The sequence below is a fragment of the Pieris rapae genome, chromosome 1 (assembly GCF_905147795.1).
Source record: "Pieris rapae chromosome 1, ilPieRapa1.1, whole genome shotgun sequence".
NCBI classification, from domain to species: Eukaryota; Metazoa; Arthropoda; class Insecta; order Lepidoptera; family Pieridae; genus Pieris; species Pieris rapae.
In genome coordinates this window covers 9356975-9383578 of record NC_059509.1, presented here as the reverse complement: position 1 = coordinate 9383578, position 26604 = coordinate 9356975, and the positions used below count along the sequence as shown (strand labels likewise).

Below are 26604 nucleotides of genomic sequence, written 5' to 3'. Positions count from 1 at the left end.
ATTTTGAGTTAATTGTGTGATTAATGTCACGTTTAGGTCTATTCAAGCAAGATATAGGTGAGGTAAAATAAAAATTGGAAAACTACATCATGAGTTACAATCTTATAGGTAAAATTATGCTAACCTAATTTTATCATGCAAGTTATTTAATTTGTATGAACTTAAAAGGTTATCTTTAGGTGCGTTTTTCCTGTCGTGTAAAGAAGTTGGATTGCCTCAGTATTCACATTACTTACGTAATTATAAGTTTACAATAATACACAACTTCAATCCGTTAAAAAAGTGATTTTCTTTAAAAGTGATACTTGATTTAATTTCTAACTGTTACTTTTCTTGGCTCGTGACCGCCATTTAATCCATGTAAATTGCTTGTTTGATTACCAATATTTTTAAAGTAAGATGACGCGTAGATGTAAAAACCATTACATGGTACCAAAAAAAAACATTACATGGTGTATTACAGAGTGCAGAAAAAATATCGAAATCAAAGCAAATTCTTTCACAATTTCATACTACAATAATATACAAAAAGTATTTTACTTCACGGATAAACGGACTTTTGTGCCAATCACATGTACACAAGATAATGAAAAAAGTTCTGACAGACGACCTCTATGCGGAAACCGCGTCATTAATGTTGTCAACAGCTCTGGGTTTAATCGGGAAATCATCCTAACTCTACTTTCACTCTCCGAAATAGAATTTCTAAATTGTATGTATGTTTAAATTTAGCTTTAAAAACTAATTTACACATTGCCTGAATTACAAGCTAAGGGTTGTAACAATATGTTTAATAATCACATTTCAAGTATTGTCTTCTTCTTCTTCAAGTGCTTCTCCATTACTGGAGGTTCGCCGTCAGTTTCCTGAAACCCGTCTCATCCTGCGCCAGAAGTAGCAATTCCGCATTTGCATTTGCAAGGATTGTCATGTTCACTTAAATTTCATTGCTTATGGCGGCGTCCATGCGTCGGGTTGTCCCTCTCCCTAAAATATGGCGAGGCGGCCGATGGCTGGCCATGCGGGATACTCGTAAACGGGTGCTACTTGTGGTGACTAGTCGTACTTGAATTCGTGTATGCGGTGATATTAGTTGTTTCTACTACGTATTTTCGTGTTGTTCCCACGAGTATATGCTCCTATTTCACCATGCTTCCTGCTGATAGAAGAACATGCACTAATTACGCGGAGAAATACACTTATAACTAGACTCCGTTAACTAACGCTCAGTTTGGGGGCAACGTGAATGGGCAAGTTCGATAATTAGAATCGATAAAAACTACGTTCTTTTACTCACTTAATATTATATCAAAAGATCTGAATATGTAACAGAGCCCTGCAGCTAGAGTGATAAATTAAAATAAATAAGAAATGAAAGATTATATAATTATTTGTTAAGTGTAACTCCTTTAGGCACATTAGGGTAAAATTTCTGCGAATGAGACGTCACGAAGATGTGCAACGTTTGTTAAGATTAAGGAGACAGCGATTAAATCCAATTAAGAGAGAGTGAGAAACGGAGATCGAGAAAAAATACACGCTAGTATATTAGAACTTTAGATGGAAATTCTGTCGTATAACGTTGCATGTGGAGTAAACGCAGATTTTTAATTTATTTATATTATCATTATCACGTATACAGTGTGAATATAGATATACAAATCGACGGTCCCTACGTACAAAGCCACATGTCAAAAATAGAGAGGAGAGTGTAATGAATGTTTAAATCTCTCCAAAAATTAATCTTTTCACTTTTAGACTATTTCCTTTCTGAAATGAATTCTAAGAAATTTGAAGATTCGATAGATGACAGTTGCTCAATTTTAAATTTGATTTAACTCTGTCGGTCAAGTCTAAGTTAACCGTTTATACTTTGGAGATATCAAAACAAGTGTTAGTAGTGTTTCATTAAATTTATTTCAAAACGTGTACTTATGTTACCTATTATAATGAAAGGTACGTAGATATCAGGGTTTACTAATACCACACACAGAAAACACGTCACATTTTCAACCCGCACTTTACACAGTACTTGTGTGTCACTTGTATTATCTATTTGACTTTTAAAGTGAAATGTGCGAAATGGCTCTTCCATTTCTTCCATCGCTCCGTGCTTATCGTACGGTGTTTATTTATTTAAGCCGCGCCAAAAAGGCCACACATAACAAACTGTTGAGAAATTGATGTTCCAAACATTGGTTATACATTCATTGGTCTTAAATTTTCATACTGGTTTCGAGAAGGTTTCGAACTTCCTTCTCTTATGTTTATCACTGTTTAAAGAACTTCATTTCTCATTACAAAAAAAATATTTCCGTCCTTGTCTGACACCTAGAACATCCCGTCTAGAATATTCCTTCACAGACGGGTATAACCAGTCTTGTAAACGCTCAAAAACTGATTTATTGAAAACTGTACCTCTCGACTACAGTTGCTGTGAAACGGCCTAAAAAATGTTTCAGCCTCCTGAAAACAAGCTAACTTCACGTAAATTCCTCGTTGTTCACGCAAATTCCATTTTGCTGGTATGTGATAGAGAGCCTCTTTTAAAACGCCTGCCATCATAAATTACGCCTGTAACTTGTAGAAAAATCAAGAAACATTTCAGGATAGACGACTTTTTAACAGTATAAAACTAGATTTGGGAATAAAACCTAGAAACAAACATAATTAAAACAAACAATAAGGAAGCGTACTATGATAAAAGGTTAAAGGAACGTTCTATTACCACACATTCATTCAAAACATCAATATTATGCGTAATGTTTTTTAACGCCATCTTGTGCACCACACAAGAAATTAAAATAATTTAAAAATCCATATCTGTCTCATACCTAATCTTATTTTAAAATTGTTATGTAGTGTGATATAAGGTTACCCATTACCTCTTGCTCAAACGTTCTTGATTACTTATTGGTGACCAATATTCAATGACAATATGAAAGACATCTTAGGTACTATATTTATAACCTTTTTATTAAAAAAAATTAAAGGTTTTCATCGAAAGTTGTGTGTTAAGTAATGTGTGTTTTAATATTTACTATCTAGCAGATTTATCGAGGGAGGCACATATCACAGTGGCACCAGAAGCTTTATCATTACATCGATGCGCAGGGGATCGTCAATATTAAAAAGAAGATTTAACCTTAAAGATATATTATTGAAAATAAATGAATCACGAAGTTTACAAATACATATGTGACTTGTGCAACAATTTTTAAACAAAATAAAAGGGCTTTCACGACGATTCATTTTTATAAATATCCAAATCTGACCTAAGATTTCAACGATATTCAATTTAAATTTCTACAATCTTTGTAAATAATGGTCTCCGTATATGTACTGTTTCGTAATAAGTGAAAGTGAATGCTGTGCGTCTTCCCAACGCAGAACCGTTCACGACACACGCCGAAATGGTAAGTTTTTTCATCTGTAATAGTTTTTATGTAATTAAATATAAAAATTCCAATAGATTATAAGATTTCAATAAAGATAGAATTCAAAGCTTGAATAATTTTTACTTCAATGAAAAAAACAGGGAAATTTAACTGCATTTAATTATTGTTCAGGTTTAGAAACACATTAACATTAAGTCTAGAATAATATAAAATAAAGTGTGTAAAAGTTAGTTCGATATTTTTCTGAGACAAATTGTTTGATACAATTTAGTTTAATGTTCCAAAACGCAAATCTATGTTAAATTTTTTTTAATGTTTCATGTTTTTTGGGCTCAGGTGGACGGGTGGCCTAGATTTGGATTAGTTTTTTTTTTTAGTATAACCCGTCTTCAGCGTGATAAGTAGTCGAGAGAGGAGTCAACCGCGTGTCAAAACGGAATGTTTGACGTACGAAAAAGTTTGTTTGCGCTAAGTCTCGATTCTTACCATAAAACCAAACATAAAACTGGAAATTAAGTTATCAACACTTATAAAAAACTACTTCCTTTTGTTCATCAAATGCAAGTATTTATGAAAAAAACATTCTTTCAGGGTGCATCCCAAAGTGAATTATCGGACGCCAACTTAAAAGGCGATTTGGTGACTCGAATCAAGTCCAAAGTTGAGAATGCAGACAAAGATAAAGCTAGGGAAGTCGGAGGCGTATTCTTATTCAATATTATCAAAGGCACGTCAGTTTATTCTTGGAGTAAGTACTTAAATTCATACATGAATATCTATCTATCTATATAAATATGTATATATAATTATCGTGTCACACTGTGAGTTCCCGTTCTCCTCCGAAACGGCTCGACATATTTTTATGAATTTTATTATGCATATTCAGTAGGTCTGAGAATCAGCTACAATCTACCTTTCGAACCCCTAAGCAATAAGGTGTGTCAGCCCAATATTTTTATATAATTTTATAATAAAATATTTTTGTTTTTATTATTGTGTGATACGTCATGCAAAAATCCAAACAACCCTTAATTTTCATTTTACACTTTTATTTGTTAATGACAAGCTTATGACATGAACTGTGAGATTCATATATACATAAATTCACAGAACAACCTAAAAAGTTTTCATTACGGCAAACCGAGCAGTCTCTGGGATAGCATAGCAAAATGTTGGTATGTACTAAAAAGGTAGGCTAGGCATTCAGGAAAAATGAAGTTCGCGGGGGCAGCTAGTATATGTATATAATATTTACTAATCTAATTTAAAATAAATTAAATATTTGAATATATCAGGAAAATAAATGTTTTTACAGCAATGGACCTAAACGAAGTGACGGTATACGAGGGCGAGCCTACTAAGGATCCCGACACAACATTTACCTTGAACGAACATTATTTCAAACAACTAGTTCAAGGTAAGGAAGATGCTAGGGTCATTATGCAGGCTGGAAGGTGCTCTGTGACCGGAGATATTATGAGAGCTATGAAGCTGGAGCCATATATTAAATTAAGTTATGGTCGTTAAGCTTCACAAAAGTACAAGCTTCAATGTTATTACGTATATGTACAGACAGCCTATAGTGACAGTTGGTAATAACAATTATGAACTTTTTTATTTAAGAATTAATATAATTTACCGCGTCTTTAGTAGACGGTACAGACGGAATATTCAGTTTGATATAACGCAAGCAACCACTTTTCTAACGATTATAAGAATAGTAAAGGTACATGTTTGGAATATACTTACAGACTTGTTTTTTATTATCGTGGTGGCATTTTATAACTATGAAAAACCTGATGCGTTGGCTTAATTAAAATAGTAGTAAGGTATATTTTTTAAATAAACATTTTGTATAAAACGATATTTGTGTTTTAACTTTTTCCTATATAATGTTGTTTTCCTAATAGATACTAGTAACAGTACAAAGCTAAGTAGGAATGATTTGTGTATTATATATTTTATTCTTAATTCATAACGGTTTTGTCGTTAAGCAAACCTAGCATAATAATTAAACGTCAATCAATCATCTTTTCTATATTTATAATTCCAAATGCGCATCCATCCAGTTTTGTACAGGACATTGAACTCGTTCTATCATTTATACCAACATTTGTAAATGTGAATACAATTCAGGAACACATGATATTGAGATTACTTCAGACGATCTCCACTTTTATAGTTTATAGTTTTAAATGTCCGCCTGAGAAACATCATTAATTATAAATTTCTTAGAAACTAAGTAAAGGTCAAGTACCTTGTACATATTGACCAGACCGCCTGTACATCATGTACCTATATGCTTAAGTCTTAATGGGGATTGTAATTTCTTTTGACGGTATATCTACACTAATATTATAAAGGAAAACTTTGTTTGTTTGTAATGAATAGGTTCATAAACTACTGGACCGATTTTAAAAATTAAAGGCTATATTTAATTTTAAACAAAAATAGGGTTCCGTAAGATATTAGGGTTTTTCGGACACAAGGTGTAAAAAATTAACCAAAAAATAAAAAAAGGGGGTAGCATAGCAAAATGTTCCATGTTGGCATGTACTAAAAAGGTAGGCTAGGCATTAAGGAGAAACGAAGTTCGCGGAAGCAGCTAGTATTCAATAAAGTTTTAAAGAATCAACAAGGACATACAATAGCGCAATTGCACAATGAGTTAAAATGAACATTAACTAATAATTTAAAGTGTATTGTTAATTTTCAATATATAAGTAGTAGTGATGTCTTATCTGAAGAATGTAGATTCTATGTATAAAACCGAGTGACTATATATCATATTAAAAAAGCAATAGCGTGAACACAGGCTTTTACGATCTGCGATCAACAGGTTTCATGTTACGGTACATCGGGTCAAGCACCGCAGGACCTTGACATTAGCCACTTAGACCAGGTGAAAATGTATAATATTTATAAGAATCCCTTTTAACCATTTCTTGGCGACTCCCCGCCGCTTTTTGGTGGGAAAATATGTCTCCTACACAAATAGATTCAGGACAAATACCTTTGTATCCAGCGGTCGATACAGCATTTTTGCGATTACCTTCCTAAATGTTATTCAATTATGGATTGGTATTCGTAATGTGAATTTTAAATTTGATATAGACTTATAACGGTTACTACAATTATACTATAGCGAAATATGTCTCCAAAATACTAAAACATAAAAAAGGTTATTTGGGAATTCACAGAAATATTTAAATAAATAATTGTTCTCAATATTATTAATTATAAATAATTGCAAGAGAACGGCTCTATTAGGATAACTCAGTACAGATGCATTAACCCTTGATCTATTAATACTGCACTTGAAGTACACTTAAGTACGTAAGTGATTTAGGTATGTATATAGATTTTAACGGACAATTCACAATTTTTACTTACGGCTCGGTTACTTAGTTTGTCAATACTGCGATATATGCCTTTAAAAAGTTATCCATACTCTCTACTATTGACAAAAAATCTATATGACAAATTTTTACTTATACCATGTCAGGTCTCAGGTCTCAAGCCATGCTAAAGTTGAGTACCTATTTAAAAAAAATGCCTACTTCTATAGTCAATACAGTTTCTTTTCAATAAACAAGTTGTGGCTACTATTTTACAAGTATACTTTTCTCATAACTGTACTGGTATAGCAAGTTCTAACGAAGTCTTAAGCAGCATTTTTCATTATTTACATTTGATTCTTATCCGTGAAACGGCTCAGACATTTGTTTAAATTTATTAAATTGTGAAAATGAATTGTCTAATTACGATTTTGACCATATGTACATTACTGACTGCTTGTAATGGTAAGTTTTCTTTAATCAATATTATGTAGTTCCTGCATTAAATATTGTTAAATTACTAATAATCAATCATAAAATTATATATTTATATTGGCATATTAGGTGCATTCTATATTAAACAGATATCTATTTATAATTTAAATAATCAGGAGATCGGCCCAGTAACTATGAAATTAGCAGAAACCAAATAGGCACAGGCAAAAATGGTAACTATTATAAAGTTTATTCAATTAATTATGATTAATAACCATTCTTTCATTATTATCATACAATTTTGGAATTGTGACATGGAATGGATGAAATCATAAACATTACATGCATTCATTAGCTATATATTTATTTATATACAAAGATGTCCATCGAGTTATTCTCGCATGCTCTACGCCCTAGACTTTCCAACTGGTAGTAAATATAAATTTAGAATCAATTTAATATACTTTTGTTAACGTTCATAAGTGTACTTGATTCACTATAGTTATTTTAGTTTGAGTCATTTAAATACTCCCCAAAATCTCAAATCAAAGTCTATTGATAAATATATTACCAACCTGGGTTTTAGGCATAATATATATGCATATTGAAAACGCCAAATAACAAATTTTTACTATGTGAACAATGCTCTCTCTTCGATTGTCCATTGGTTTAGTATGAATAACCTTCTGCAAAAAAAACAATATGCGTTAAATTTTGTGCAAAAAATGCAAGGGTTATGGATACTAGACCAATTATAAATAATGAGGAATTGAATCTGGATGTTACAACTGTATTTCTTGGAATCACCATGGATTTAAAACTTCAATGGTCCCCTCATATCAACGGATTGGCGAAGAGACTTAGTTCTGCAGCTTATGCGGTTAAAAAAATTCGCTCACTGATTGATGTCGGTACAGCTATTCTTGTTTATTTTAATTACTTTCACAGCTTAATGACTTATGGCTTATTATTATGGGGTCATGCTGCTGATGTCTAATCTTTTTTCATCCTGCAGAATAGAGCTATTCCTGCAATCTATAATTTCAAATGTAGGTATGTCTCTGAGATAAATTCAAGGAAATTAATATATCTCTTTTTCCTAATAATTTTAAGACATGTATTAAAAAAAGCTATGTAAAAAGGCCTTACTATAAAGTTAGCGATTATCAAGTTGATAAAAGGGCCTGGGAAAATAAGTGTTGTTTGGTGATTTGCTTTTTTAAAAGAGTTTCTTACGCCGGCTTTTTCTGTCGGCCTACCCCATCAAATCGGGCCTAACCATCATTATCATCGCTACTACCTCAGCGGGACTAACCATCATTACCATCGCTTACCCATCATCTCATTACCAGGTTTCGGAGTAAAAGACATATGGAACTATTTATTAGGCTATGGTCAATATGGGCAGTACCCCGGACAATATCCAATTGGACCGGGACAATACCCGGGTAACCAGTATCCAGGGCAATATCCGGGTAACCAATACCCAGGTCAATATCCTGGCAACTTCTACCCGGGTCTAGAAGGCCCGCCAGGTGCCCATCCTGGGTGCCCGCTATGTGACTCATCAGTCTACAGTTACTGCTCTCATAAACAAGCCCATGACTCTTGCTGTTGCGGAAATCAAGCATGTAAGTTTTTCAACGATACTCTTATCGCCTTTACCTTTACATGTACTTTGCAGAAGTACTTTGGTACCCATTTTATATTTAGGTCAAGTATTTAACTAGTACAATACTAGAGCAGTGGACTTATGTTTGTCTATGCTAATCAATAAAATATTTTATGACTCCCTAAGACCGTAAAGAGTATATGAGTAACTTTTGTAATATTTTAAGATCTACCATACTCCTGCCGTAAAACAAACTGCAATTTCTTCCACGCCAACTCTTGTGAAGAACACCATCTCATTACCAACTGCTGCTGTGTCGATCTTCAGAAAAGCGCTGGGGCATCGGTTGTTCCTGTGGCTGCTGTACCAGTTGTGGTTTAAGAAGAATCATATATCAAAGCAATTTGACTGAATATTTGGCTGTTCTCATAGACATCCTTATGCACATTTATAATTATTAATATATCTACCTATAATAGTAGCTATGTGTAAAAACTAAGATTAGGTAGATATATAATTAACCACTGATCAAATAGACATCAATGTTTCATAACCTTGCAGAAACAAGTAATAAATATAGAATTGTAAATTAACATAAACTTTGAAATAAATTAACTGTAATGAAAAGTTATTTACTTACTGAGTCAGTGTCTTGTACCTTTTTACCCGATTACTCATATGATTAGAATATGATATTTGTTAAAAGAAATGTTTTACTTATGAACATACTTGTATGGAAAAGTGTTGGAAGTAAAAAAATAAAACAAATATTTACCTCATATTATTTTACTCATCTTACCCATTCATTCTACACACTGAGTACAGATAAACATTCAGAACAATTAATAAAAATTACAAACAAAATATATAAGATTTTCTTCGAATTGTTAAGCTTGAATATCATTCCATTCTTCACTATTTTATTAAATCCTGCCTGTAAATAACTGCTGCACCCTTGCTACAATTTTAATATACATACAAATTTACTTGTATGTTGATCAAGACAATACTGAACAAAGGCTGTTTAACACTGCACTTCTCTTGCTTGCAATTTTAAACTCAAACTTAATGTTAAAGAAATTGTCATCACAGAAATTGTATTTTGAAATCTTAACATGAGAATATAAAACTAATACGACTTACAGCTACCTTAAATAAAGTGACATAACTAATTTTATACTTATGTTTGCTTCTCCATGCGAAAATATAAGTAAAGAGCAGATCAGATATATTATTAAAAAACTACAAACTGCTACTTTAGAAATAATTATCATTTACAAATAAAAATCTTGATAAAAGAATAAATGATTCCTCAGGCCATACTTAAAGCTGTTAAAAGTAACTAATAGTACGAAAAATTGCCAGAGTTAAAAAGAAACACTGACGATAATACGACGAAGTTGGGAAGTTGCAAAACATAAGTTAACAAAACGTAATGCCACAAGAAAACGAGTTGGTATCAACGCATCCTGTAGTGATTCTTTTCTTGCACCTGGCAGAGCTCGCCCTTGAATGAAATTTCGAGTTCAAAGTCGAGGTCTCGGTTGTTCCTCGCATTTTGGCGCATGCCAAAAGTGCCTACTATTTCTTCACCCTTCTTTACCTGAAATGCAAATTACATATCTATCTGTTGAGTTTATTTATACACATTATTAATAATAGCTTTTTCAAAGTGTTTATATATTTATTTAAGAATTTAATTTATTTAATCTAATTATTTGAAAAACATACAAAATTTTTGTGGCGAGCGTCAGCATTCATTACATTACTATTATAATACGTACTGAAAAACAAAATTAATTTTGCTTAATTTAATTAAGCAATTAATTTTGAAACTAAATACTTTCAATTAAACAAAGTAAAATATCTACATATAAGGCGTGATAATAGGTAATAATAGGACGTCGTGTCCTAGCGTCGAGCAAGCGGTCTCTAGAAGCCTACCTACCTAACCTACTTTAATTTTGAAGAAAAATTATAAATACTTTATATATATATACTTTCAGGGGTCTTTGCCTTGATATTTTAGGTTCGTTACTATAATTAGTAGTTATATTAATATATCCCTTTTAATTGAGAATTTAAAAGGCTGTATGGCGAATATACTGATTGGTTATTTAATAGTTGGATAAACCGTTATATATAATAGATTCTGCCAAAGCTTTATACATTTCATATTTTAAAATTGAAAAATTTCCTAGAATTTCTCTTAGTTTGACACAAACTATGTTGATGTGTGGTTTTCAACTTTGGCTATAATCTATAATTAAGCCGAGGTACTTGTCTTTATACTAACTTGATTGTATATCAGTAACATGTGGCTGTGCGCAATAGTTACAACTATAATAGAAACTTATAGTTTCTTACAAAACTAAATTAGCAAATAAACCTTAATAACCAAATGCAAAATAAGAGATGAAGAAATTAAGTAGAATGATACTCACAGTCATATATTCATCGAAGTAGAAAACGGTCTGTTTCCAATGTGTGTAGGGTGCCTCTGGGGCAGTGCTAAAGCCCAACCGTTTATGAGATTTTGTAAATTCCACATTGAAAAATGTCACCAAAGCTTGAATAAAATCATTGCGACGAACCTAAAAATCATACACCAGTATATAATTACCCAACAATTTCCATTACAACTCGAGGCATTCAGTTTGCTGAAGACACCACCAGCAAATTCTTTTAGACATACTAAGATATTTCAGTAGAATAGTGATAACTTGGCTTCCAAAAATATGAGAGATATAAATGTTTTCTACTATAATATTGAACTTAAAAAAAGAGAAAGTTAAACCAATCACTATAAAATATTGGCCACATTGATTGTATTATTTATTCCTCACCTGAAGATGGAACTTTGCTTCAAAGTTAAGATCTTCTTTCTTGACAACATATAGGTCTATCTCTTTCAACATACAAGAGTTTGTGACCACCTGGGAAAACAATGATTTCAAAATTAACTAGACATAATAATTATTCATAACCAGATAAAATTGCAAGCATTTATTGAATGTAGTATGCACTAAATAAATTAAAGAGCTTTGACATTATTATTTGACATATTACTTCTAAATATGTAAGTTGTTAATTGACAAACCTGTTTAGCATCAACAACATCAACAAGTGGTTCAGATATAGCCACCTTTCTTATAGAAGACATGTCAAAGCCATAGACATCATCCCACCAGTTAATTTTTTCATCTTTGTACTGACGGTCCTCAATACCACAAATAAATAATGTGCACCTATTAATGAATATTACAGTTGTAGTAAAGGCATTAGAAAGACACTTTATTAATTATTAGGTAAGCATATAGTAAAAATTTGGGGGATGCATAATAATGTCCTATTTTAAGGGGTAGAGTAAATGTTTTTATAATAATATTATTTATTTTAACTCTTTTTATAATAATATTATTTATTTGCTTCTATTTTAATTATTATTATAGGTACTTAAATAAAACCCACTTTGCTAATTTTAAAATAATGACAAAACTAAAAAACAAAGTACAGGCTATACATATCTGTCTTTTAAAATAAAATTTAGAATTTAAGAAGTAATTTCATAATTACCTGTCAGGAAAGAGCATACCATCCTCCCTTAGCCATTTGTCCCGAGCATAGAGAACTGTGTCCAGCATGCTCTCATAGAAGAGACAATAACCCATCCATTCCGAAATTATTATATCAACTTTCTCAACTGGAAGTTCTACTTCCTCTACCTAAAAAAAGGTGCATTAATTAAAATTCAAATTTATTAGCTAAATATGATCAATAGCATCAAAAGTATTGTGTCAATGTTTAAATATGAACTAATTTTTTACCTTTCCTTTAATAATTTCTATGACATCATCAAGCCTGTTAGCCTCAACAATTTTTCGGGCATAATCTACAATATTGGAGCATTCTATGGCAAACACTTTAGAAGCACCTGCTTTTGCTGCAAACATGGAGAGAATTCCCGTACCACATCCAATGTCAAGTACAGTCTATAACAAAAATATTTATACCTTATTAGAAGTTATATTAAGTTGTAATGTATTAGCTTAGGTAGTATGATAACTTGTAAAATCATGATATCAGTTTTATTGTTACCAATATCACAATAGTATTGAAACTTACTTTTCCTTTGAATAGGTGCCTATTATGGTACATAGCGTTTCGATAGGTAAGAGTCCGCACTTCATCCTTCAACATTTCCTCGTGTATACCAAAATGTGCGTACGAATCAAAATAGTAGTCCCTCGATGTCATCTCTTCGGCTGTAACATTTTTGTCCGGGCCTAAAAACCATAAATTTGATTAAAACTGAAAAACTAATTCAACAAAAGAACACGTTTTAGTGATTTCAATACCCGGCTTTTTGAATTTTTTAAGTAAAAACCTACCATTTTCTTGCACTGGGGTAGAGGCCGCAGATGCTCCTTCTTGTGCGACGTCCATGCTTTCCATTTTATCTTTTTTAAACAAAGATTCAACAAAAATTAAAAATTAAAGCGTACTTTATAACCTACACGCGGTTATGCCAATTCAATGTGTCACTTTTCTTATTTCAGCAAAATTCTATTGTTCAGAGTTTAACAGCAATACGGCTGTAACTAATATAATTGTATCACAATAGTTTACTAAATAATACTAAAATTCAGAAAGGAAGCCTCTCAGAAAAGAATAATTACTGAGCTCATTGAAATTAGCAAACTGCAAAATTGATTACTAAAATTTAAAATTGTTGAAGTTAGGCTTAGGAGGGACCAAGAGTATCAAAAACCACAGACCATGAAAGTCCGAATTTCAAAGGCTTGAGAAAGAAATACTATGTGATATTATGTCTAATACACAGAGGCAAGCCTAGTCTTATGTTAAATTTTAAGATCTCTAGACAGTTAATTAGGATAGACATGCTCATAATTAACAATCACAGAAAAATTACGATATTAGAATAATAATGTTTGATTAGATGAAGTAAGGTAAATATTATACTAAGACGTTTTACCTTACTTAATTATGTATTTAAGGTGTGATAAGATGACCTAAAAATCGTATTAAAACATAGCAACCTTAGTAACCTTTAATAAAACTTGATATTTATTGTTGAATTGAAGTGACGATTTTTTTTAAGTGCACTAATGCTATTTTTAGTTGTCAATAAATACGAACTATGTGCGCTGTAGCATGGTGCGGATGACAGTTGCCTGCATGACGATGATATCTGTCAGTACCACATGACTAGGGAATAGGGATGCGACGTTTAGAAATTCATTTTTATCGCTGACGATACTCGTAGCTTAAATCTAGTTCTCTTTAATGTTGTTATGAAAATTACCTTATAAAGACATTTTTTGTTTAATTGGTATTTATGAGGAGGCTCCGTAATGGCGGATGTACTAATGCATAGTTTCTAGGGATTAAACTTTTACCAACTAAATTTCAAATCTACTTATAATATTATGTGTGATAAATAGAGTTTAAATAAAATAAACGAGTTTTAAATAAAATTTGGAGGAGGCCTTTGCCAAAAAACGGCACACAGATATACTAGAAGAGGATTAAAATGGAAATTTGTTTAAATGTACATATATAATGTATCTGAATAAAGGCTATTATGTATTATTATTTATTATAAACGTGGGCCCCACGTTGGGAAACACGGTTGGCCTAAACGAAATAAAACATGTACTTTGTCCGCCATCAGCTTTTGTTATTTGTACAATGCATGTATTTACAATAACTCAGTCGGATATGAAGCTTAAGAGAATTGAGCGAAACGATTGTAAAAGTACAAATTGTGTCTATTTTCAAAATTATTGACTAACTGCATTACAAGGGCAAGCTTGTGATTGTATGTAGGTCACTAAATTACTCGAACACGCGAATATGTACCAAAATAGCACTATGCGATACACACGAGCAAGGTGTGACCAGACGCCATTCGACGATTGTAGGAAGAATTCAATGTCATTAACGTTTGTAATTTAATTAGACCGAGCGAACGTTTAGTAACAAAATCGATTACTATCAATTCACGTGGATATCTTATCTTAAAGTGTGGTGAGAACATTTAGATTAAAAACGATAGTGACCACTGACCACGAGGCACAATCCACACATATTGTGTCAAAGTAAAATTATCATTTATCAGAATAAATAGAAAACCAGCAGTCCTCGAAAAATTGCCGTGAGCGACGCACGCGTTTGCGCGCTATTCTAAGTGAAATATATATTCGTAATTTACGAGAGAAAAATATTGTGACCAGGTCACTAAGTAAGTATATATTAATATATTTTGGTGAAATAGTTTTCTTATAGTATAAAAAAAATCTAGATATAATATTTAGAAAATATTAGAATATTGCAATTTGCTTGCTATAAATAATCCGAAGCAAAATCGTCTACGAACTGTTACTACAAAAGCATTTTTTATTGATTTAATGTAATACTTTTCGTGTAAAATTAAATTATACATTTCAAATAAGACTAAGGGAAAGATTCCTGTCGTAGAAATAAAAGTTGCTTTGTCTACAGTACAATGTCCTCTTTCTAGAACCTAAAATTAAGTCTTACATGAGTAAACGTAATAACCTTCTGAATACCTTATAGATATATCTCATATACCTATACAATGTTTTAAGATGCTGTTGTTTGGCTGCTTAAAATAATTGGAAACCTCAAAAATGTTGAAGAGGTTCTTAGACTCTAAATAAAACTTTTTAATGCGAAATATTTTTGTAATTAATTCTTAATACTTTTTTATATTTTATAGAAGCCATCTGATCCATTGCAACTGTTTATACACACACATCTTGTAAAATTATTTACATAATTATTAATCACTATGACAATATCACTGTTATATTAGATAAAATACATTCGAAATCAATCACGAAAGAAGAAACGAGAGTAAATAAGAATGGTAATTTTGATAAAAATTATACACTATAACTTTTGAAATGCAATCTCGATGACCGGGAGATTTCAAGACTTTATAGTAATTTAACAGACGCCTTCTCAATATTATCAACCTTATCTAACATAGTAACATTTTATAGTATACATACTGCTATCAGTATCCACAATAAACCTGCAAATTAATTTTAATGACAGAGAATTAAATGATTTGCAACTTTAAAAATTGTGATAGCATCAATTACATATATAGTACATAGCATAGCTTATTTTTTGGTACAATATTGTTTGAGATGAAACTAACGGTCCACTATAGATTTTAAATAGCAAGGCATGTATCGTGATCTATTTCAGCAATAAAAATCTTTTTCTATAGAAGAAAGTATAACCAGATATAACCTAAAACAGTGTTATTACACATCATGTATCGAACGTGATTGTCCATGTATAATTTAAGCTTTTCCTTATCCTGTAGCTTAAAAAAATATATTTTTCCGGTGCAAATTTCACTCTTTTTAATTCAGTTTTACGTCAAAAGATTTAAGGGTAATGTTAACCATTAGGTTACACACTTGTACTTGTATTTACGTTTTTTGTTTATTTTTCTAAAGACAATATTTTTAGTTACCTAGCAACATGTTTTGACCTCGAGTACCTACATAATTTACAAGAATATCTAACTTAATCACGTACTTATCCAATGTTTTACTATTAGGTGTTTGTGTGACATAGCTAATAGATAGGTTTAAACAAACTAAACTGCGCATTATGTTTACGTAATTATTAATATTAATATGGTCAGCTTTTAAATTGACACTTCTTGAATTCCAAGTATTGCAATTGTATGCAGATAAACATCGGAATTTCTTATTGCAATTATTCGAATACGACTTTGAAGAACCGTGTCAATTTGTTCGTTTTGTCTTGTCAAATTTTAAGTTATTCCATTTGATACAGGTTTCATGGAGATGTCTGAAATGTTTTTTATGGAAAAACATATATAATAAGTTTATTTACTTACAATGCTTGCCGACTTATCAATAAATCTCCTTTTAAACTTATGGAACCTCCTAAAACATTAGGTTATTATCTAATGTGTTTAAATTGTGAATAGCAATCGTTTGGCAAGTGCAGATTGCACACGTCAAGCTAAGAGTTCGTCGCCCTTTTATTTGCTATTAAATCGATAAGTACATGTTAAAATGAATTTATCTTATCATATTGTTGAAGGGTTTACATGTACAATACATACACATACACATTGTCATCGCAAGGTGCATTCAGTAAGTTGTTGTGGGAATGAGCGACTTCTGTGCCTCTTTTATATCCGCAACTACTTTACAACCTATAAGTTCATCTAAATTAATATATATTTTATTACTGTTTGAGTTATTTCATCTAAAAAATAGTATTATTATATGTAATATTTATTGAAAATTTTATGGAATCTCTAATTACCGGTACATATTTAATTCAATAATATGTTCACACAAGAAAATCTTTTTGTCTGCTTAATAAGCTGTAAATAATGAAAGTATTAATAATTCTATTATATAAAAAATACAAAATATGCGCTGGCTAATGATACTACTTATCATAAATAATGCGTACTAGTGTTTGACAATTAACTTACGTTGCTGGTTTAAAGCGGCCTTGAACTAATACTCTCGTCTCATAATAATATATTTTACCATGATATACAGTACCAAAATTGACAGTATTATTCTGCGCTTCTTTAGGATGTTGCTACCATAAGAATAATTATGAATATTTACTATTTGAATAGTTGGTGGCTTTAATATGTTTTTAGAACTTACGAGAGCCTTACACATAAACAAAAACACAACACAAATCACATTTTCGACATAGATACTAAAGTTAAAACCAGCCGCGTACTACCGAAAATCATCGTCGGTAGTAGTGTCTAGTACTAGTAGACAGTAGAGTAGTGTCGTCAGTAGTATAACTAAAACTGAGGTTTTAGTAATAACAAAAAAACTATAGCCTATAAAGCAGATAGTGATTTATTGAGTGACGCTTGTTGCAAAGAGATAATCTTACCAAAATAGAAAAGAGCCAATGCGAGAAACGTCTATTATTTTTAGATTACAAATAGAGTATTAACTATAAACACAAAAACCAGTGGCGCTAACGTCCTTGGTCTAAACGTCAGACTTATACATCTATTTTTTAATAAGAAAGAACATAATCAGCCTGAAACATGCCGTCGACGTCTCGGGTCTAAGGGATCTCGGTTTCCTAGCGATGTTTTCATTCACCATACGAGTGTTCGAATGCGCACTCAGAAAGTCCGTTGGTGCACAGCCTGGGCTTGAATTTACGACTTCAGGAATGAGAGTCGCACGCTGAAGCCTCAAGGCCAACAGTACTTGTAAAAAATCAATTACTAAAATGTCATTTATTTTTTTAAATAAGTCAATTATTTTCAATGTTATTCTGTCTCCATATAATAGGATAGTTAATTATTCAGTGTTATCGTCGATAAGTGCACAGAAATAAAAAATAATATAAACCTACAATTTTAGTAAACTCGGAGCTTCGTTTTATTATAATCATGAAACTGATGAAAGGCTTGAAAACCTTTGAATAAGAAGACATACTAGGGCTTGACCAGATTTAATTTTAGTAAACTTTTTTTGCTATTGCCCAAGATATTGTTGAGTTTCATACAAAAACTTGTTGCTGAGCTGATATCGTTTATGCAAACGTAATACTTTTATTTGGCTATCCAACAACTGACCTCAATAAACTTGATGATCGTTTATTGGAGTACTTCCTACTTCCTGTTTAATTTTGAGTTTTACTTGCACGACGAAACGGACCAAGAATATGCGTTATTTCCCCATTCGTAACATACATTCCTATTTAATGACACATTTTATATAAAGTAAAGTTTTCAACCAGATGCGAAATGGCATAGACTAAGATCTTGGCTATGTTCCTTCTAAACTGTTAAAACCATTTGTAGGGACGACCCACTTAATTTATATTTTCAAATTATGGATTACACACACAGCCTACTCATTCCGTTATATTGAGATGTTTTTTAAGTTCGTTCACGCTATAATTTGATTATATTAATATAAATTGCTTCTATTAATTCTATAAAGTCACTCTCGGCAGCTTGCTCATTGATGTCTCATAAAGAACCAATTTAATATGACATGTAATACATTAGGTAGTGAAGAATGTAGTAGATACGAGTCGAAGTCTGAATTTTTCTGAACCGTTGCATCTCTACATAACGATAACGATTCACAAGGTTTAATTGATATCATGTACTTATTTCAGAGAGAAAATGGCCCAGGAAAATTGTTTGGAAAATAGTGATAAAGATGATAAAGAAGATCGCAATATGCATGGTAGTACAATAAAATTGAAACGGGAACTAGGATTATTCTCAGCTGTTAATTTAATACTTGGAGTAATGATAGGGTCTGGAATATTTGTCTCTCCGGCTCTTGCACTTAAATATTCTGGTTCTGTTGCTGTGTGTCTTATAATTTGGACACTATCTGGAGTTATATCATTATTAGGTGGGTGTAGGTAAGAAATTTCTTCCTTAATAATACATAATACGTATTAAGACTATAGCAATGAAATTATAACTTATTAATGAGTACTAACAAAATTAGAAATAACATGACATTTAATGTTAATAACAATATTCATTTAGGTACGTGGATTGTCAGATATTAGTAAATTTTAAAATACTCCATAGTTATTGAAAAATGACACAATATTTATTCAACAGGAGCCCTGTCATTTGCTGAACTTGGTACACTTCTTGGGCAATCTGGAGCGGAATATTCATACTTTCGGGAAGCTTTCGGCAAAATGCACAAATTTTGGGGTCCACTTCCTTCATTTATTTGTGCTTGGATTTATGTGATAATTTTGCGACCAGCTGAAGTAGCTATAATTGTAATGACCTTTGCGGAATATGCCATTCAACCTTTTACGACAGATTTGGATCTGCATTTTAAGTCGATTGCAATTAAACTTACATCTTTATCTGCACTATGTAAGTAATTATTTATCCTTTAATTTATAATTTTATTTTAAATATAACACGTGAGTGCTATTCCGCTAAAAAAGTATTACACACTGAAATATAAAAAGAAGATAATAATGAAAAAAAGATAAAAACGAAAGATAACGCAATTCAGCATTAACTTTATTTTAGAAATATTTACTTTAGTTATAATTGTGCTATTGGATTGATTTAGTTTTTGTGAATAACTTCTGCAAACACTCAAGAAAACGTTAACATTTCATGTTATGATTTAAATACGAACTCTTTTTAACCCTAGAAGAAAAGTAAAAGTATATACATATTTCTCTAGAGATAATTTACTGTTCCATTCTAAAAAAGAAGAAAAAGATACACATACAATACAGATTTATATAAGTGCATTATCAAATGTGGATTATACACATATTGGATAATTATAGGATCCGGGAGTCCTCAATTTTGAATAGACAAATTTTCGCCCAAAAGCCCCCGTTGGGTCACACTGAATTCGTTGTCCATAGATAATTTTAAAAAATTTACTTCACTATTTTTTTTACCTATAATGGGGGCTCTACACACTCGTTGCATTACTTACTTATTATCACTGCGGACCAAAGCAATCCAGGTCCTTGACTTGTATCTGACCCCGAGAGGCGGTTCTAGAGTTATCAGTCACTGTCGACGCCACGACGAATTCGTATAATACAACAGTGAACAGCCTGATATTGTCTCTGACTCTCTGATATGTTTAAGTGTCAGTTGTCAGTTGTCATAGTTGTTATCAAGCAAACTTAAATTCATAAACGAGAAATAACGGTTTAGCATTATTAAACAACCTTTCCTTTCTTCCATTAAAAAATAAAACACAAACACATTCTGAAGTTAACGATATAAAACAAATGGCATCCAACAAATTAACTAAAGAAAAATTAACCGAAGAATACAAAAGGGTGAGACAGCGTTGCATCGACACATGTAATACTATTGTTAATTTGAACTTAGACACCGCTAAAAACCAGGATAATAAATCAAACAAAACTATATTGTATGCTGAAGGTCTCCAAACGGAAATAGAGAACTCAAACACAACTATTGTTTCTGATAAGAACTGTCTTACTAGTCTATATTTATCCGAGATGAGAAAAAAAACTAACCATCTGGATGAGTTAATTGCTTTAACTAAAGGCTCTATCAGTGACACCGCCCATGAAGTGGAAAGGTATGTGCCAACTAGGTTTTATTTATTTTTATATAATAGACATAACATCTCATTAAACTTAAGTTTATACTAACTACATAAAATTACTTACTAAAATATTTTTTTATAGGTTAAAAACATTAATAATGCCTGCAAAGGCAGCTCTATCAAAACCACAAGAAGTATACAAAAATGTAACATCTGAGAATATTATGAAAACAAAAGAAACATTTCGTGAAATGAAGAATGAATTAATGAGTCTTATACGATCACTCTTTCCTGATTTGTGTGAAAAGATAGTAGTTACATTAGGCGTAAGTAGTAAATATTATTAAAATTGATTACTGTTTAAATTACCGTTAATAATCTGATATAATATAATATCAAGTATACTCTTTAATTTTCATCAAAAGCCTATATAAATTTGTAGCATCTTTTCAATGTGATTAATAGATCAAAGTATGGTTAAGGACAAATCAACATTTTAATTTATACCTAAAATTTTTTAGCAACTCATGGAAGAAAGATTGAATGAAGAATCAAGTGGATACATTGAAATCACAGATGAAAACTATGTGGTTATTGAAATTTTAAAAGATATCTCTATTGTTACTAAAAATCCCTATAATACAAATCAAGTAAAATTAGCTTACCAATGATATAAACGTTAGCATAAATTGTAAAAATAATTGTATAAAGTATAATATTATGTAATTTGTTTATTAAAAATATATTTAAAGTTATTTCTGTGTGTAATTGAATACTATTAACGTTTTACTATTAACTTGTTTTGTGGCGATTAAAAAGAGTGGTGGGGAGTTTATTGCCAGTTCTTCTGTTTTACACCCTTGATTTGAGAACAGCCAGTAAATGTAAAATTAGAAGCATTTAATTTTTTGTGGTTCATAAGTGTACATTGTTGTTACCTTTCTAAATAATTGATTTTGAATTTTTTAATAAGACTACTATAATTGTTTGTAGAGATTTTATTTAAAACACTCCTTCTATTGCTAGCCTAGACAATATCATTGTAGTCAATTTACTTATTATTTTATAATTACGTACAGTTTTTAATTTATCTGATGTGTTCCAATGTTCATACTTACTGGCCACCAAGATAGTTTAAAAATCATAATAAAATTTTGTTTCAGTTGTTATGACCTACATAAATATAACAAGTGTGAAATTATTTGTTAAAGTGCAAAATGTGTTTGGTATGTTCAAAATTTTTGCTTGCCTCATTGTTATTGGAGGAGGAATTTATGTAATTGCAACTGGTGAGTGTTGATTTTCATCATGTATTTACATACAAACATACAATTTTGTATGTAATATAAAACAACCTTTTTAATTAAGGCATTTACTCTCATTTATCATGTTTGTTTCAAAAAAGATTCTTAGGATTATCTGTGACACTATAGATTAAAGCAAAATCAAATTCTATCGTTTATTTTAAGGCAATAATGAATACCTTCAAAAAGGTTTTGAAGGTGATAAAATAACTGCAGGAGGTATTTCACTTGCTCTGTACTCAGGACTATGGGCCTATGACGGATGGAGTAGCGTCACCGTCGTTACTGAAGAAATTATTAATCCAGCTGTGTTAGTATTTGTTTTATTATATTCAAGATGAATTGGCCACCAGGTCATGTAATATTGCATTAACTTCATAAATTTGATATGACTGACGCAGTTTTCGTGAATAAGAGTATTAGTAATTGTAAAAGATACGAAGAAGATGTAAGTATATATATATATATATATATATACACATTACTATTATTACTATTTTTTAATTACAAATCATCACTGTTGCAAGTCTAGCAATTACACAGTTTGTATTTTTCATAGGAATGTCCCTCTCAGCATATCCATAGCAGTGCCTCTAATCACAGCTCTCTACGTATTTATGAACGTAGCCTACATGTCTGCTCTAAGCTTCAGTGAGATGACTTCAGTCCCGGCTGTGGCTGTCGCGTTTGGTGATAGAGTTCTCGGTGCCGGTAGCTTCTTAATACCTCTCGGTGTGGCCATCGCAACATTTGGCTGTGCTATGAGCGTGCAGTTTGGAGTCACGAGGTGAGCTTCTAAACTTTAAAGAACATTTGTTACAACTGCGTGTTCTGATGACATTGTAATACTTAGACCACTAGTTTATCTGTCATGTTAAAACAAGGGAGGTAAGTATGTGAATAAACCTTCATACTTTTGTTATTTATTTAATTATAAATAAGATTTCTCTCTTCTTCACTATCACTATCCACAGTAGATCAATATAATACGTAATTGTAATTATTACAGGGTGTGTTACACTGCAGCTCGAGGTGGCCATATGATTGAAGCATTTTCTTTTGTTAATATAAAAAGACTGACCCCAGCGCCAGCTGTAGCCTTACAAGTAAGTGTTATCGTATGAATTCCATAGGATCTTTAAAGATTCTCAAAAAATTTAAAGATATATGATATATTATCATTTAAAGTGACACTTCATTATTTTTAGCTTTCATAAAAAGAACTTATAGACTTTCAAGTGTCGATTTCGTTCAAGTCAAGTCCTAGTCAGTTACACTTGTTCATAAACATAACATGAGAAAAACAATGGCGAAATGGTTGTATATTTTATAGATTTATCCTAAGTTATTAATAAATTTTAGTTACACTCCTTTACACATTGACCAACTTAGCCACAGAAAAAGTTAACATTCAATCTTAAACGTAACAATGAAAATGATAAGCAAGTTAAAAACGAGTCAATGTAGAAAGTTGCCAATACTTTTATTGTATTTCAAGATTTTTCCATTTCTCTCTACACATCCTCGCATTCAATGGAACCACTGAGAAAAGTAGTAGGACCATTCTTGCTTAGGGGTCTCTTCTATGGCATTTTCGCACGCTTTAATCGCATCTTCAAGGCTCGTAGAGCGAATACATCGAATTTTATCTTTGTTTCTTGGGAATAAATGAAAGTCGCAGGGCGCCAGGTCAGGACTGTGTGGCGGGTGACTCATTATCTCGACACATGCGGACACACACGGAGTGCGCTGAAGCATTGTCGTGGTGAAGGAGCATCGTGCTTCGAGGGCGCTGCTGTCGTTTTTTTCCAAAACAACAGGCAAATAGCGATTGACATACCAGTCTGCAGAAACTGTCCTTCAATCTTCTAACACAACTGTCTCGTAATGACCTTTCCGACCAAAAATTAGGCAACCATCTTTTGTCATTGACTTCTTCCTTCCTATCTTTATCTTAGTTGGCCGATCCTCGAAAGGAAACACCCACTGAGCTGATTGGCTTTTTGTTTCGGGTTCGTAGCAATATATTCAGTTTTCATCACCTGTGAGGATGTCAAATACACCATTTGAGTCACCGCCGTTGAACTTATCTAATATTTAGCGATACCAGCCCATGCGAAGGTGTTTCTGGTCATCGGTTAAAGTCAGTCAGGAAATCCATCTGGTACAATGCTTCCTGATGCCTAAATGTTCGTGTAATATTTTTTGTACTTGACTCATACCAATGCCTAGGCTTGCCCGTATCTGCTAATTGGTCACGCTCTTATCTTCTTCTATCATGCGACGCACAGCACTGATATTATCTTTAGTAGTAGCTGTTAAAAGACGTACCTCACGCAGATCATCATTGAGATAGCTACTTCCACGCTTAAACTTGTTAAAGCAATTATTAATAGTGGCACGAGATAGGGCTTCATTAAAAATGCTAGTTCAGCCTATCATAACTTTGTTGTTGAGTAAGCCCACAACGACAGTCATAATAAATCCTTGACCGAAAATTTTGTCGCGTTAGGATTATTTTCAAGTGTAACAAGAGTTAGATTTGCCGCTATTTTAAAAAACAAATGAAAAATGATTGCATTATACTACATTAGGTTACCAAAGAGTTCTTTATAACTGGCCAGTTCTAAACATATTCAGTGTCACCCACGCAACCATAATACTTTATTAATATATGTATATTTTGTTTTAGGCATTTATCACCACAATATTCATTATAGTCGGCAACATTGCAACATTGATACAGTTCGCAAGTTGGTTCTTATGGTTTTTCTATGGACTGGCTATGGTCGCGTTGCTCGTCCTAAGGAAAACGCATGGAGATTTGCCGCGGCCATACAGAGTACCAACATTAGTTCCTTGTTTTGTATTATTAGTTGCAATATTCCTTTCGGTGTTGCCAATAGTGCACGACCCGTCAATTAAATACTTAATGGCCATAGCATTTATAGTCATAGGAATCGGAGTTTACACGTTATTTGTGTATTATAAAAAGACGCCTACAAAATTATTAAGTAAGTAAATATATAAAAAATTATCTTAGTATATATAGAAATCGTACATAAGAGCTTAGCTCAGACATTATTCCAAAATAGACAGTTGTTATATATAATACTGTTTCATCAATTCCATTAAAACTGCGAATTCATTAAAATAAGAGTATTTATTAGTCTTTATAAGTCCATTCCTGTAAGTATAAATTAAGTTCTCTTTTGAACAAAACTAGAGGTGTGTGACCAATGTTACAAACCAAAATCATATATTGGCTAAAATTGTGTTTTTATTTTTAGATAAATTTACATTCCTGGTACAAGTTCTATTTGAGAGTGTACCACCCAACATTCCTGCAAATTATGAAGACTGAAATTGTATACTATAAGTTGAATAATTTCACAGTATATTAAGTTACATATCTGGATTACCAGTAATTATCAGATACAAAATATTATATTTTTTTAATAAAGTATATTCAATTTTATTGTTTTATTTAATACTAGCTGCTTCCGCGAACTTCGTTTCTCCTTAATGCCTAGCCTACCTTTTTAGTACATGCCAACATGGAAAATTTTGCTATGCTACCCCCTTTTTTTATTTTTTGGTTGATTTTTTACACCTTGTGTCCGAAAAATCCTAATATCTTACGGAACCCTATTTTTGTTCAAAATTAAATATAGCCTATATTACTCGTGGATAATGTAGCTTTCGAATGGTGAAAGAATTTTTTAAATCGGTCCAGTAGTTTATAAGCCTATTCATTACAATCAAACAAACAAAGTTTTCCTCTTTATAATATTAGTGTAGATATTTAATATTACGACGTCGGCGCTAGCCCTGGCGCGGTGTTGGCAATTGGCACTAGGGTTGGCATTATGGTGTATGGTGTCCCAAGACTGACGACAGGACGTAGACCCTGTTTTTCGCCGGGCTTAGCTCTGGCCAAAAAAGTCTAGTGGGCATGAGACGTTAATTTCCATGCACGGCCTTACTTGGTAACTTAAATACTTGTTTGTATAACAACAATTTCATATTTATTAAATTTAGTTAATTACAACGTTGGTTTATTTACTTGTTAACTGTCTGAGAGTCGGACTGGAATGAGGATATCCCGGAATAGGCTATCAGACATGTTGCTTGAGCTAAGATCGCAGCCAGAATGATTCTGCTGTAGGATTGTCAAATACTTTTAGATAGCTAAGTGTACTAAGATAAATACCACGAGAGGAAACGCCGATCCCGCGGGGCAGGGACTCTCGCCCATAAATACTATGAAAACGCCGCCCTGGCCAGGCGGGAGATGTCTTTTAAGTGAATAAAGTCATTTTGTAGAAAAGGGGAGATTTTCAAAGGAAGGTGTCTCTCCTACCACGTGTGAATTACACACATATTTTT

At 32.0% G+C, this 26604-nt stretch overlaps 5 protein-coding genes across 9 annotated transcripts; 4 read left to right on the top strand and 1 right to left on the bottom strand.

Annotated features, from left to right (window-relative positions):
• Nucleotides 1–291: 291 nt before the first annotated feature.
• Nucleotides 292–21666, top strand: LOC111000865. The gene is made up of 5 exons (XM_022270463.2): nucleotides 292–298; nucleotides 3091–3094; nucleotides 20597–20944; nucleotides 21054–21237; nucleotides 21433–21666. The coding sequence occupies exons 3-5, from the start codon at nucleotides 20625–20627 to the stop codon at nucleotides 21580–21582; spliced, it is 654 nt and encodes a 217-aa protein (XP_022126155.2). The 5' UTR covers nucleotides 292–298; nucleotides 3091–3094; nucleotides 20597–20624; the 3' UTR covers nucleotides 21583–21666.
• Nucleotides 3273–5262, top strand: LOC111000867 (fatty acid-binding protein-like). Its single transcript, XM_022270467.2, has 3 exons — nucleotides 3273–3416; nucleotides 3990–4146; nucleotides 4714–5262. The coding sequence occupies exons 1-3, from the start codon at nucleotides 3414–3416 to the stop codon at nucleotides 4923–4925; spliced, it is 372 nt and encodes a 123-aa protein (XP_022126159.2). The 5' UTR covers nucleotides 3273–3413; the 3' UTR covers nucleotides 4926–5262.
• Nucleotides 6646–9562, top strand: LOC111000866. 4 transcript variants are annotated; one of them, XM_045630504.1, is made up of 4 exons: nucleotides 6646–7201; nucleotides 7348–7404; nucleotides 8524–8802; nucleotides 9010–9562. In XM_045630504.1, exons 1-4 carry the CDS (start codon nucleotides 7147–7149, stop codon nucleotides 9162–9164), a joined length of 546 nt encoding a protein of 181 aa, XP_045486460.1. In that variant the 5' UTR covers nucleotides 6646–7146; the 3' UTR covers nucleotides 9165–9562. The 4 variants fall into 4 exon arrangements, with proteins under 4 accessions (XP_045486460.1, XP_022126156.2, XP_022126157.1 ...); XM_022270464.2 differs by having other exon boundaries at nucleotides 6651–7201; nucleotides 8560–8802; XM_022270465.2 differs by lacking the exon at nucleotides 7348–7404 and having other exon boundaries at nucleotides 6651–7201.
• Nucleotides 9554–13530, bottom strand: LOC111000864 (protein arginine N-methyltransferase 1). Its single transcript, XM_022270462.2, has 8 exons — nucleotides 13175–13530; nucleotides 12909–13069; nucleotides 12611–12775; nucleotides 12360–12508; nucleotides 11884–12031; nucleotides 11630–11719; nucleotides 11228–11377; nucleotides 9554–10386 (listed from the first exon to the last, which is right to left on the bottom strand). Exons 1-8 carry the CDS (start codon nucleotides 13236–13238, stop codon nucleotides 10243–10245), a joined length of 1071 nt encoding a protein of 356 aa, XP_022126154.1. The 5' UTR covers nucleotides 13239–13530; the 3' UTR covers nucleotides 9554–10242.
• Nucleotides 14868–25693, top strand: LOC111000863 (b(0,+)-type amino acid transporter 1). 2 transcript variants are annotated; one of them, XM_022270458.2, is made up of 9 exons: nucleotides 14868–15048; nucleotides 19002–19246; nucleotides 19465–19734; nucleotides 22075–22200; nucleotides 22381–22525; nucleotides 22775–23002; nucleotides 23225–23321; nucleotides 24908–25229; nucleotides 25506–25693. In XM_022270458.2, exons 2-9 carry the CDS (start codon nucleotides 19009–19011, stop codon nucleotides 25577–25579), a joined length of 1500 nt encoding a protein of 499 aa, XP_022126150.1. In that variant the 5' UTR covers nucleotides 14868–15048; nucleotides 19002–19008; the 3' UTR covers nucleotides 25580–25693. The 2 variants fall into 2 exon arrangements, with proteins under 2 accessions (XP_022126150.1, XP_022126153.1); XM_022270461.2 differs by lacking the exon at nucleotides 14868–15048 and having other exon boundaries at nucleotides 19115–19256.
• The last annotated feature ends 911 nt before the right edge of the window (nucleotides 25694–26604 follow it).

Coding starts and splice junctions, on each gene's coding strand:
- LOC111000867 (XM_022270467.2), top strand. Junction 4,147..4,713: donor CACGTCAGTTTATTCTTGGA/GTAAGTACTTAA, acceptor ATGTTTTTACAG/CAATGGACCTAAACGAAGTG.
- LOC111000866 (XM_045630504.1), top strand. CDS start 7,147: ATGAATTGTCTAATTACGATTTTGACCATATGTACATTACTGACTGCT. Junction 7,202..7,347: donor ATTACTGACTGCTTGTAATG/GTAAGTTTTCTT, acceptor TTAAATAATCAG/GAGATCGGCCCAGTAACTAT. Junction 7,405..8,523: donor AATAGGCACAGGCAAAAATG/GTAACTATTATA, acceptor TCTCATTACCAG/GTTTCGGAGTAAAAGACATA.
- LOC111000864 (XM_022270462.2), bottom strand. CDS start 13,238: ATGGAAAGCATGGACGTCGCACAAGAAGGAGCATCTGCGGCCTCTACC. Junction 12,509..12,610: donor TAGAAATTATTAAAGGAAAG/GTAAAAAATTAG, acceptor ACCTTTTTTTAG/GTAGAGGAAGTAGAACTTCC. Junction 11,720..11,883: donor ATGTTGTTGATGCTAAACAG/GTTTGTCAATTA, acceptor TTGTTTTCCCAG/GTGGTCACAAACTCTTGTAT.
- LOC111000863 (XM_022270458.2), top strand. CDS start 19,009: ATGGCCCAGGAAAATTGTTTGGAAAATAGTGATAAAGATGATAAAGAA. Junction 23,003..23,224: donor GTGCAGTTTGGAGTCACGAG/GTGAGCTTCTAA, acceptor TAATTATTACAG/GGTGTGTTACACTGCAGCTC. Junction 25,230..25,505: donor GACGCCTACAAAATTATTAA/GTAAGTAAATAT, acceptor TTTTATTTTTAG/ATAAATTTACATTCCTGGTA.
- LOC111000865 (XM_022270463.2), top strand. CDS start 20,625: ATGGCATCCAACAAATTAACTAAAGAAAAATTAACCGAAGAATACAAA. Junction 20,945..21,053: donor ACCGCCCATGAAGTGGAAAG/GTATGTGCCAAC, acceptor ATTTTTTTATAG/GTTAAAAACATTAATAATGC. Junction 21,238..21,432: donor AGATAGTAGTTACATTAGGC/GTAAGTAGTAAA, acceptor AAAATTTTTTAG/CAACTCATGGAAGAAAGATT.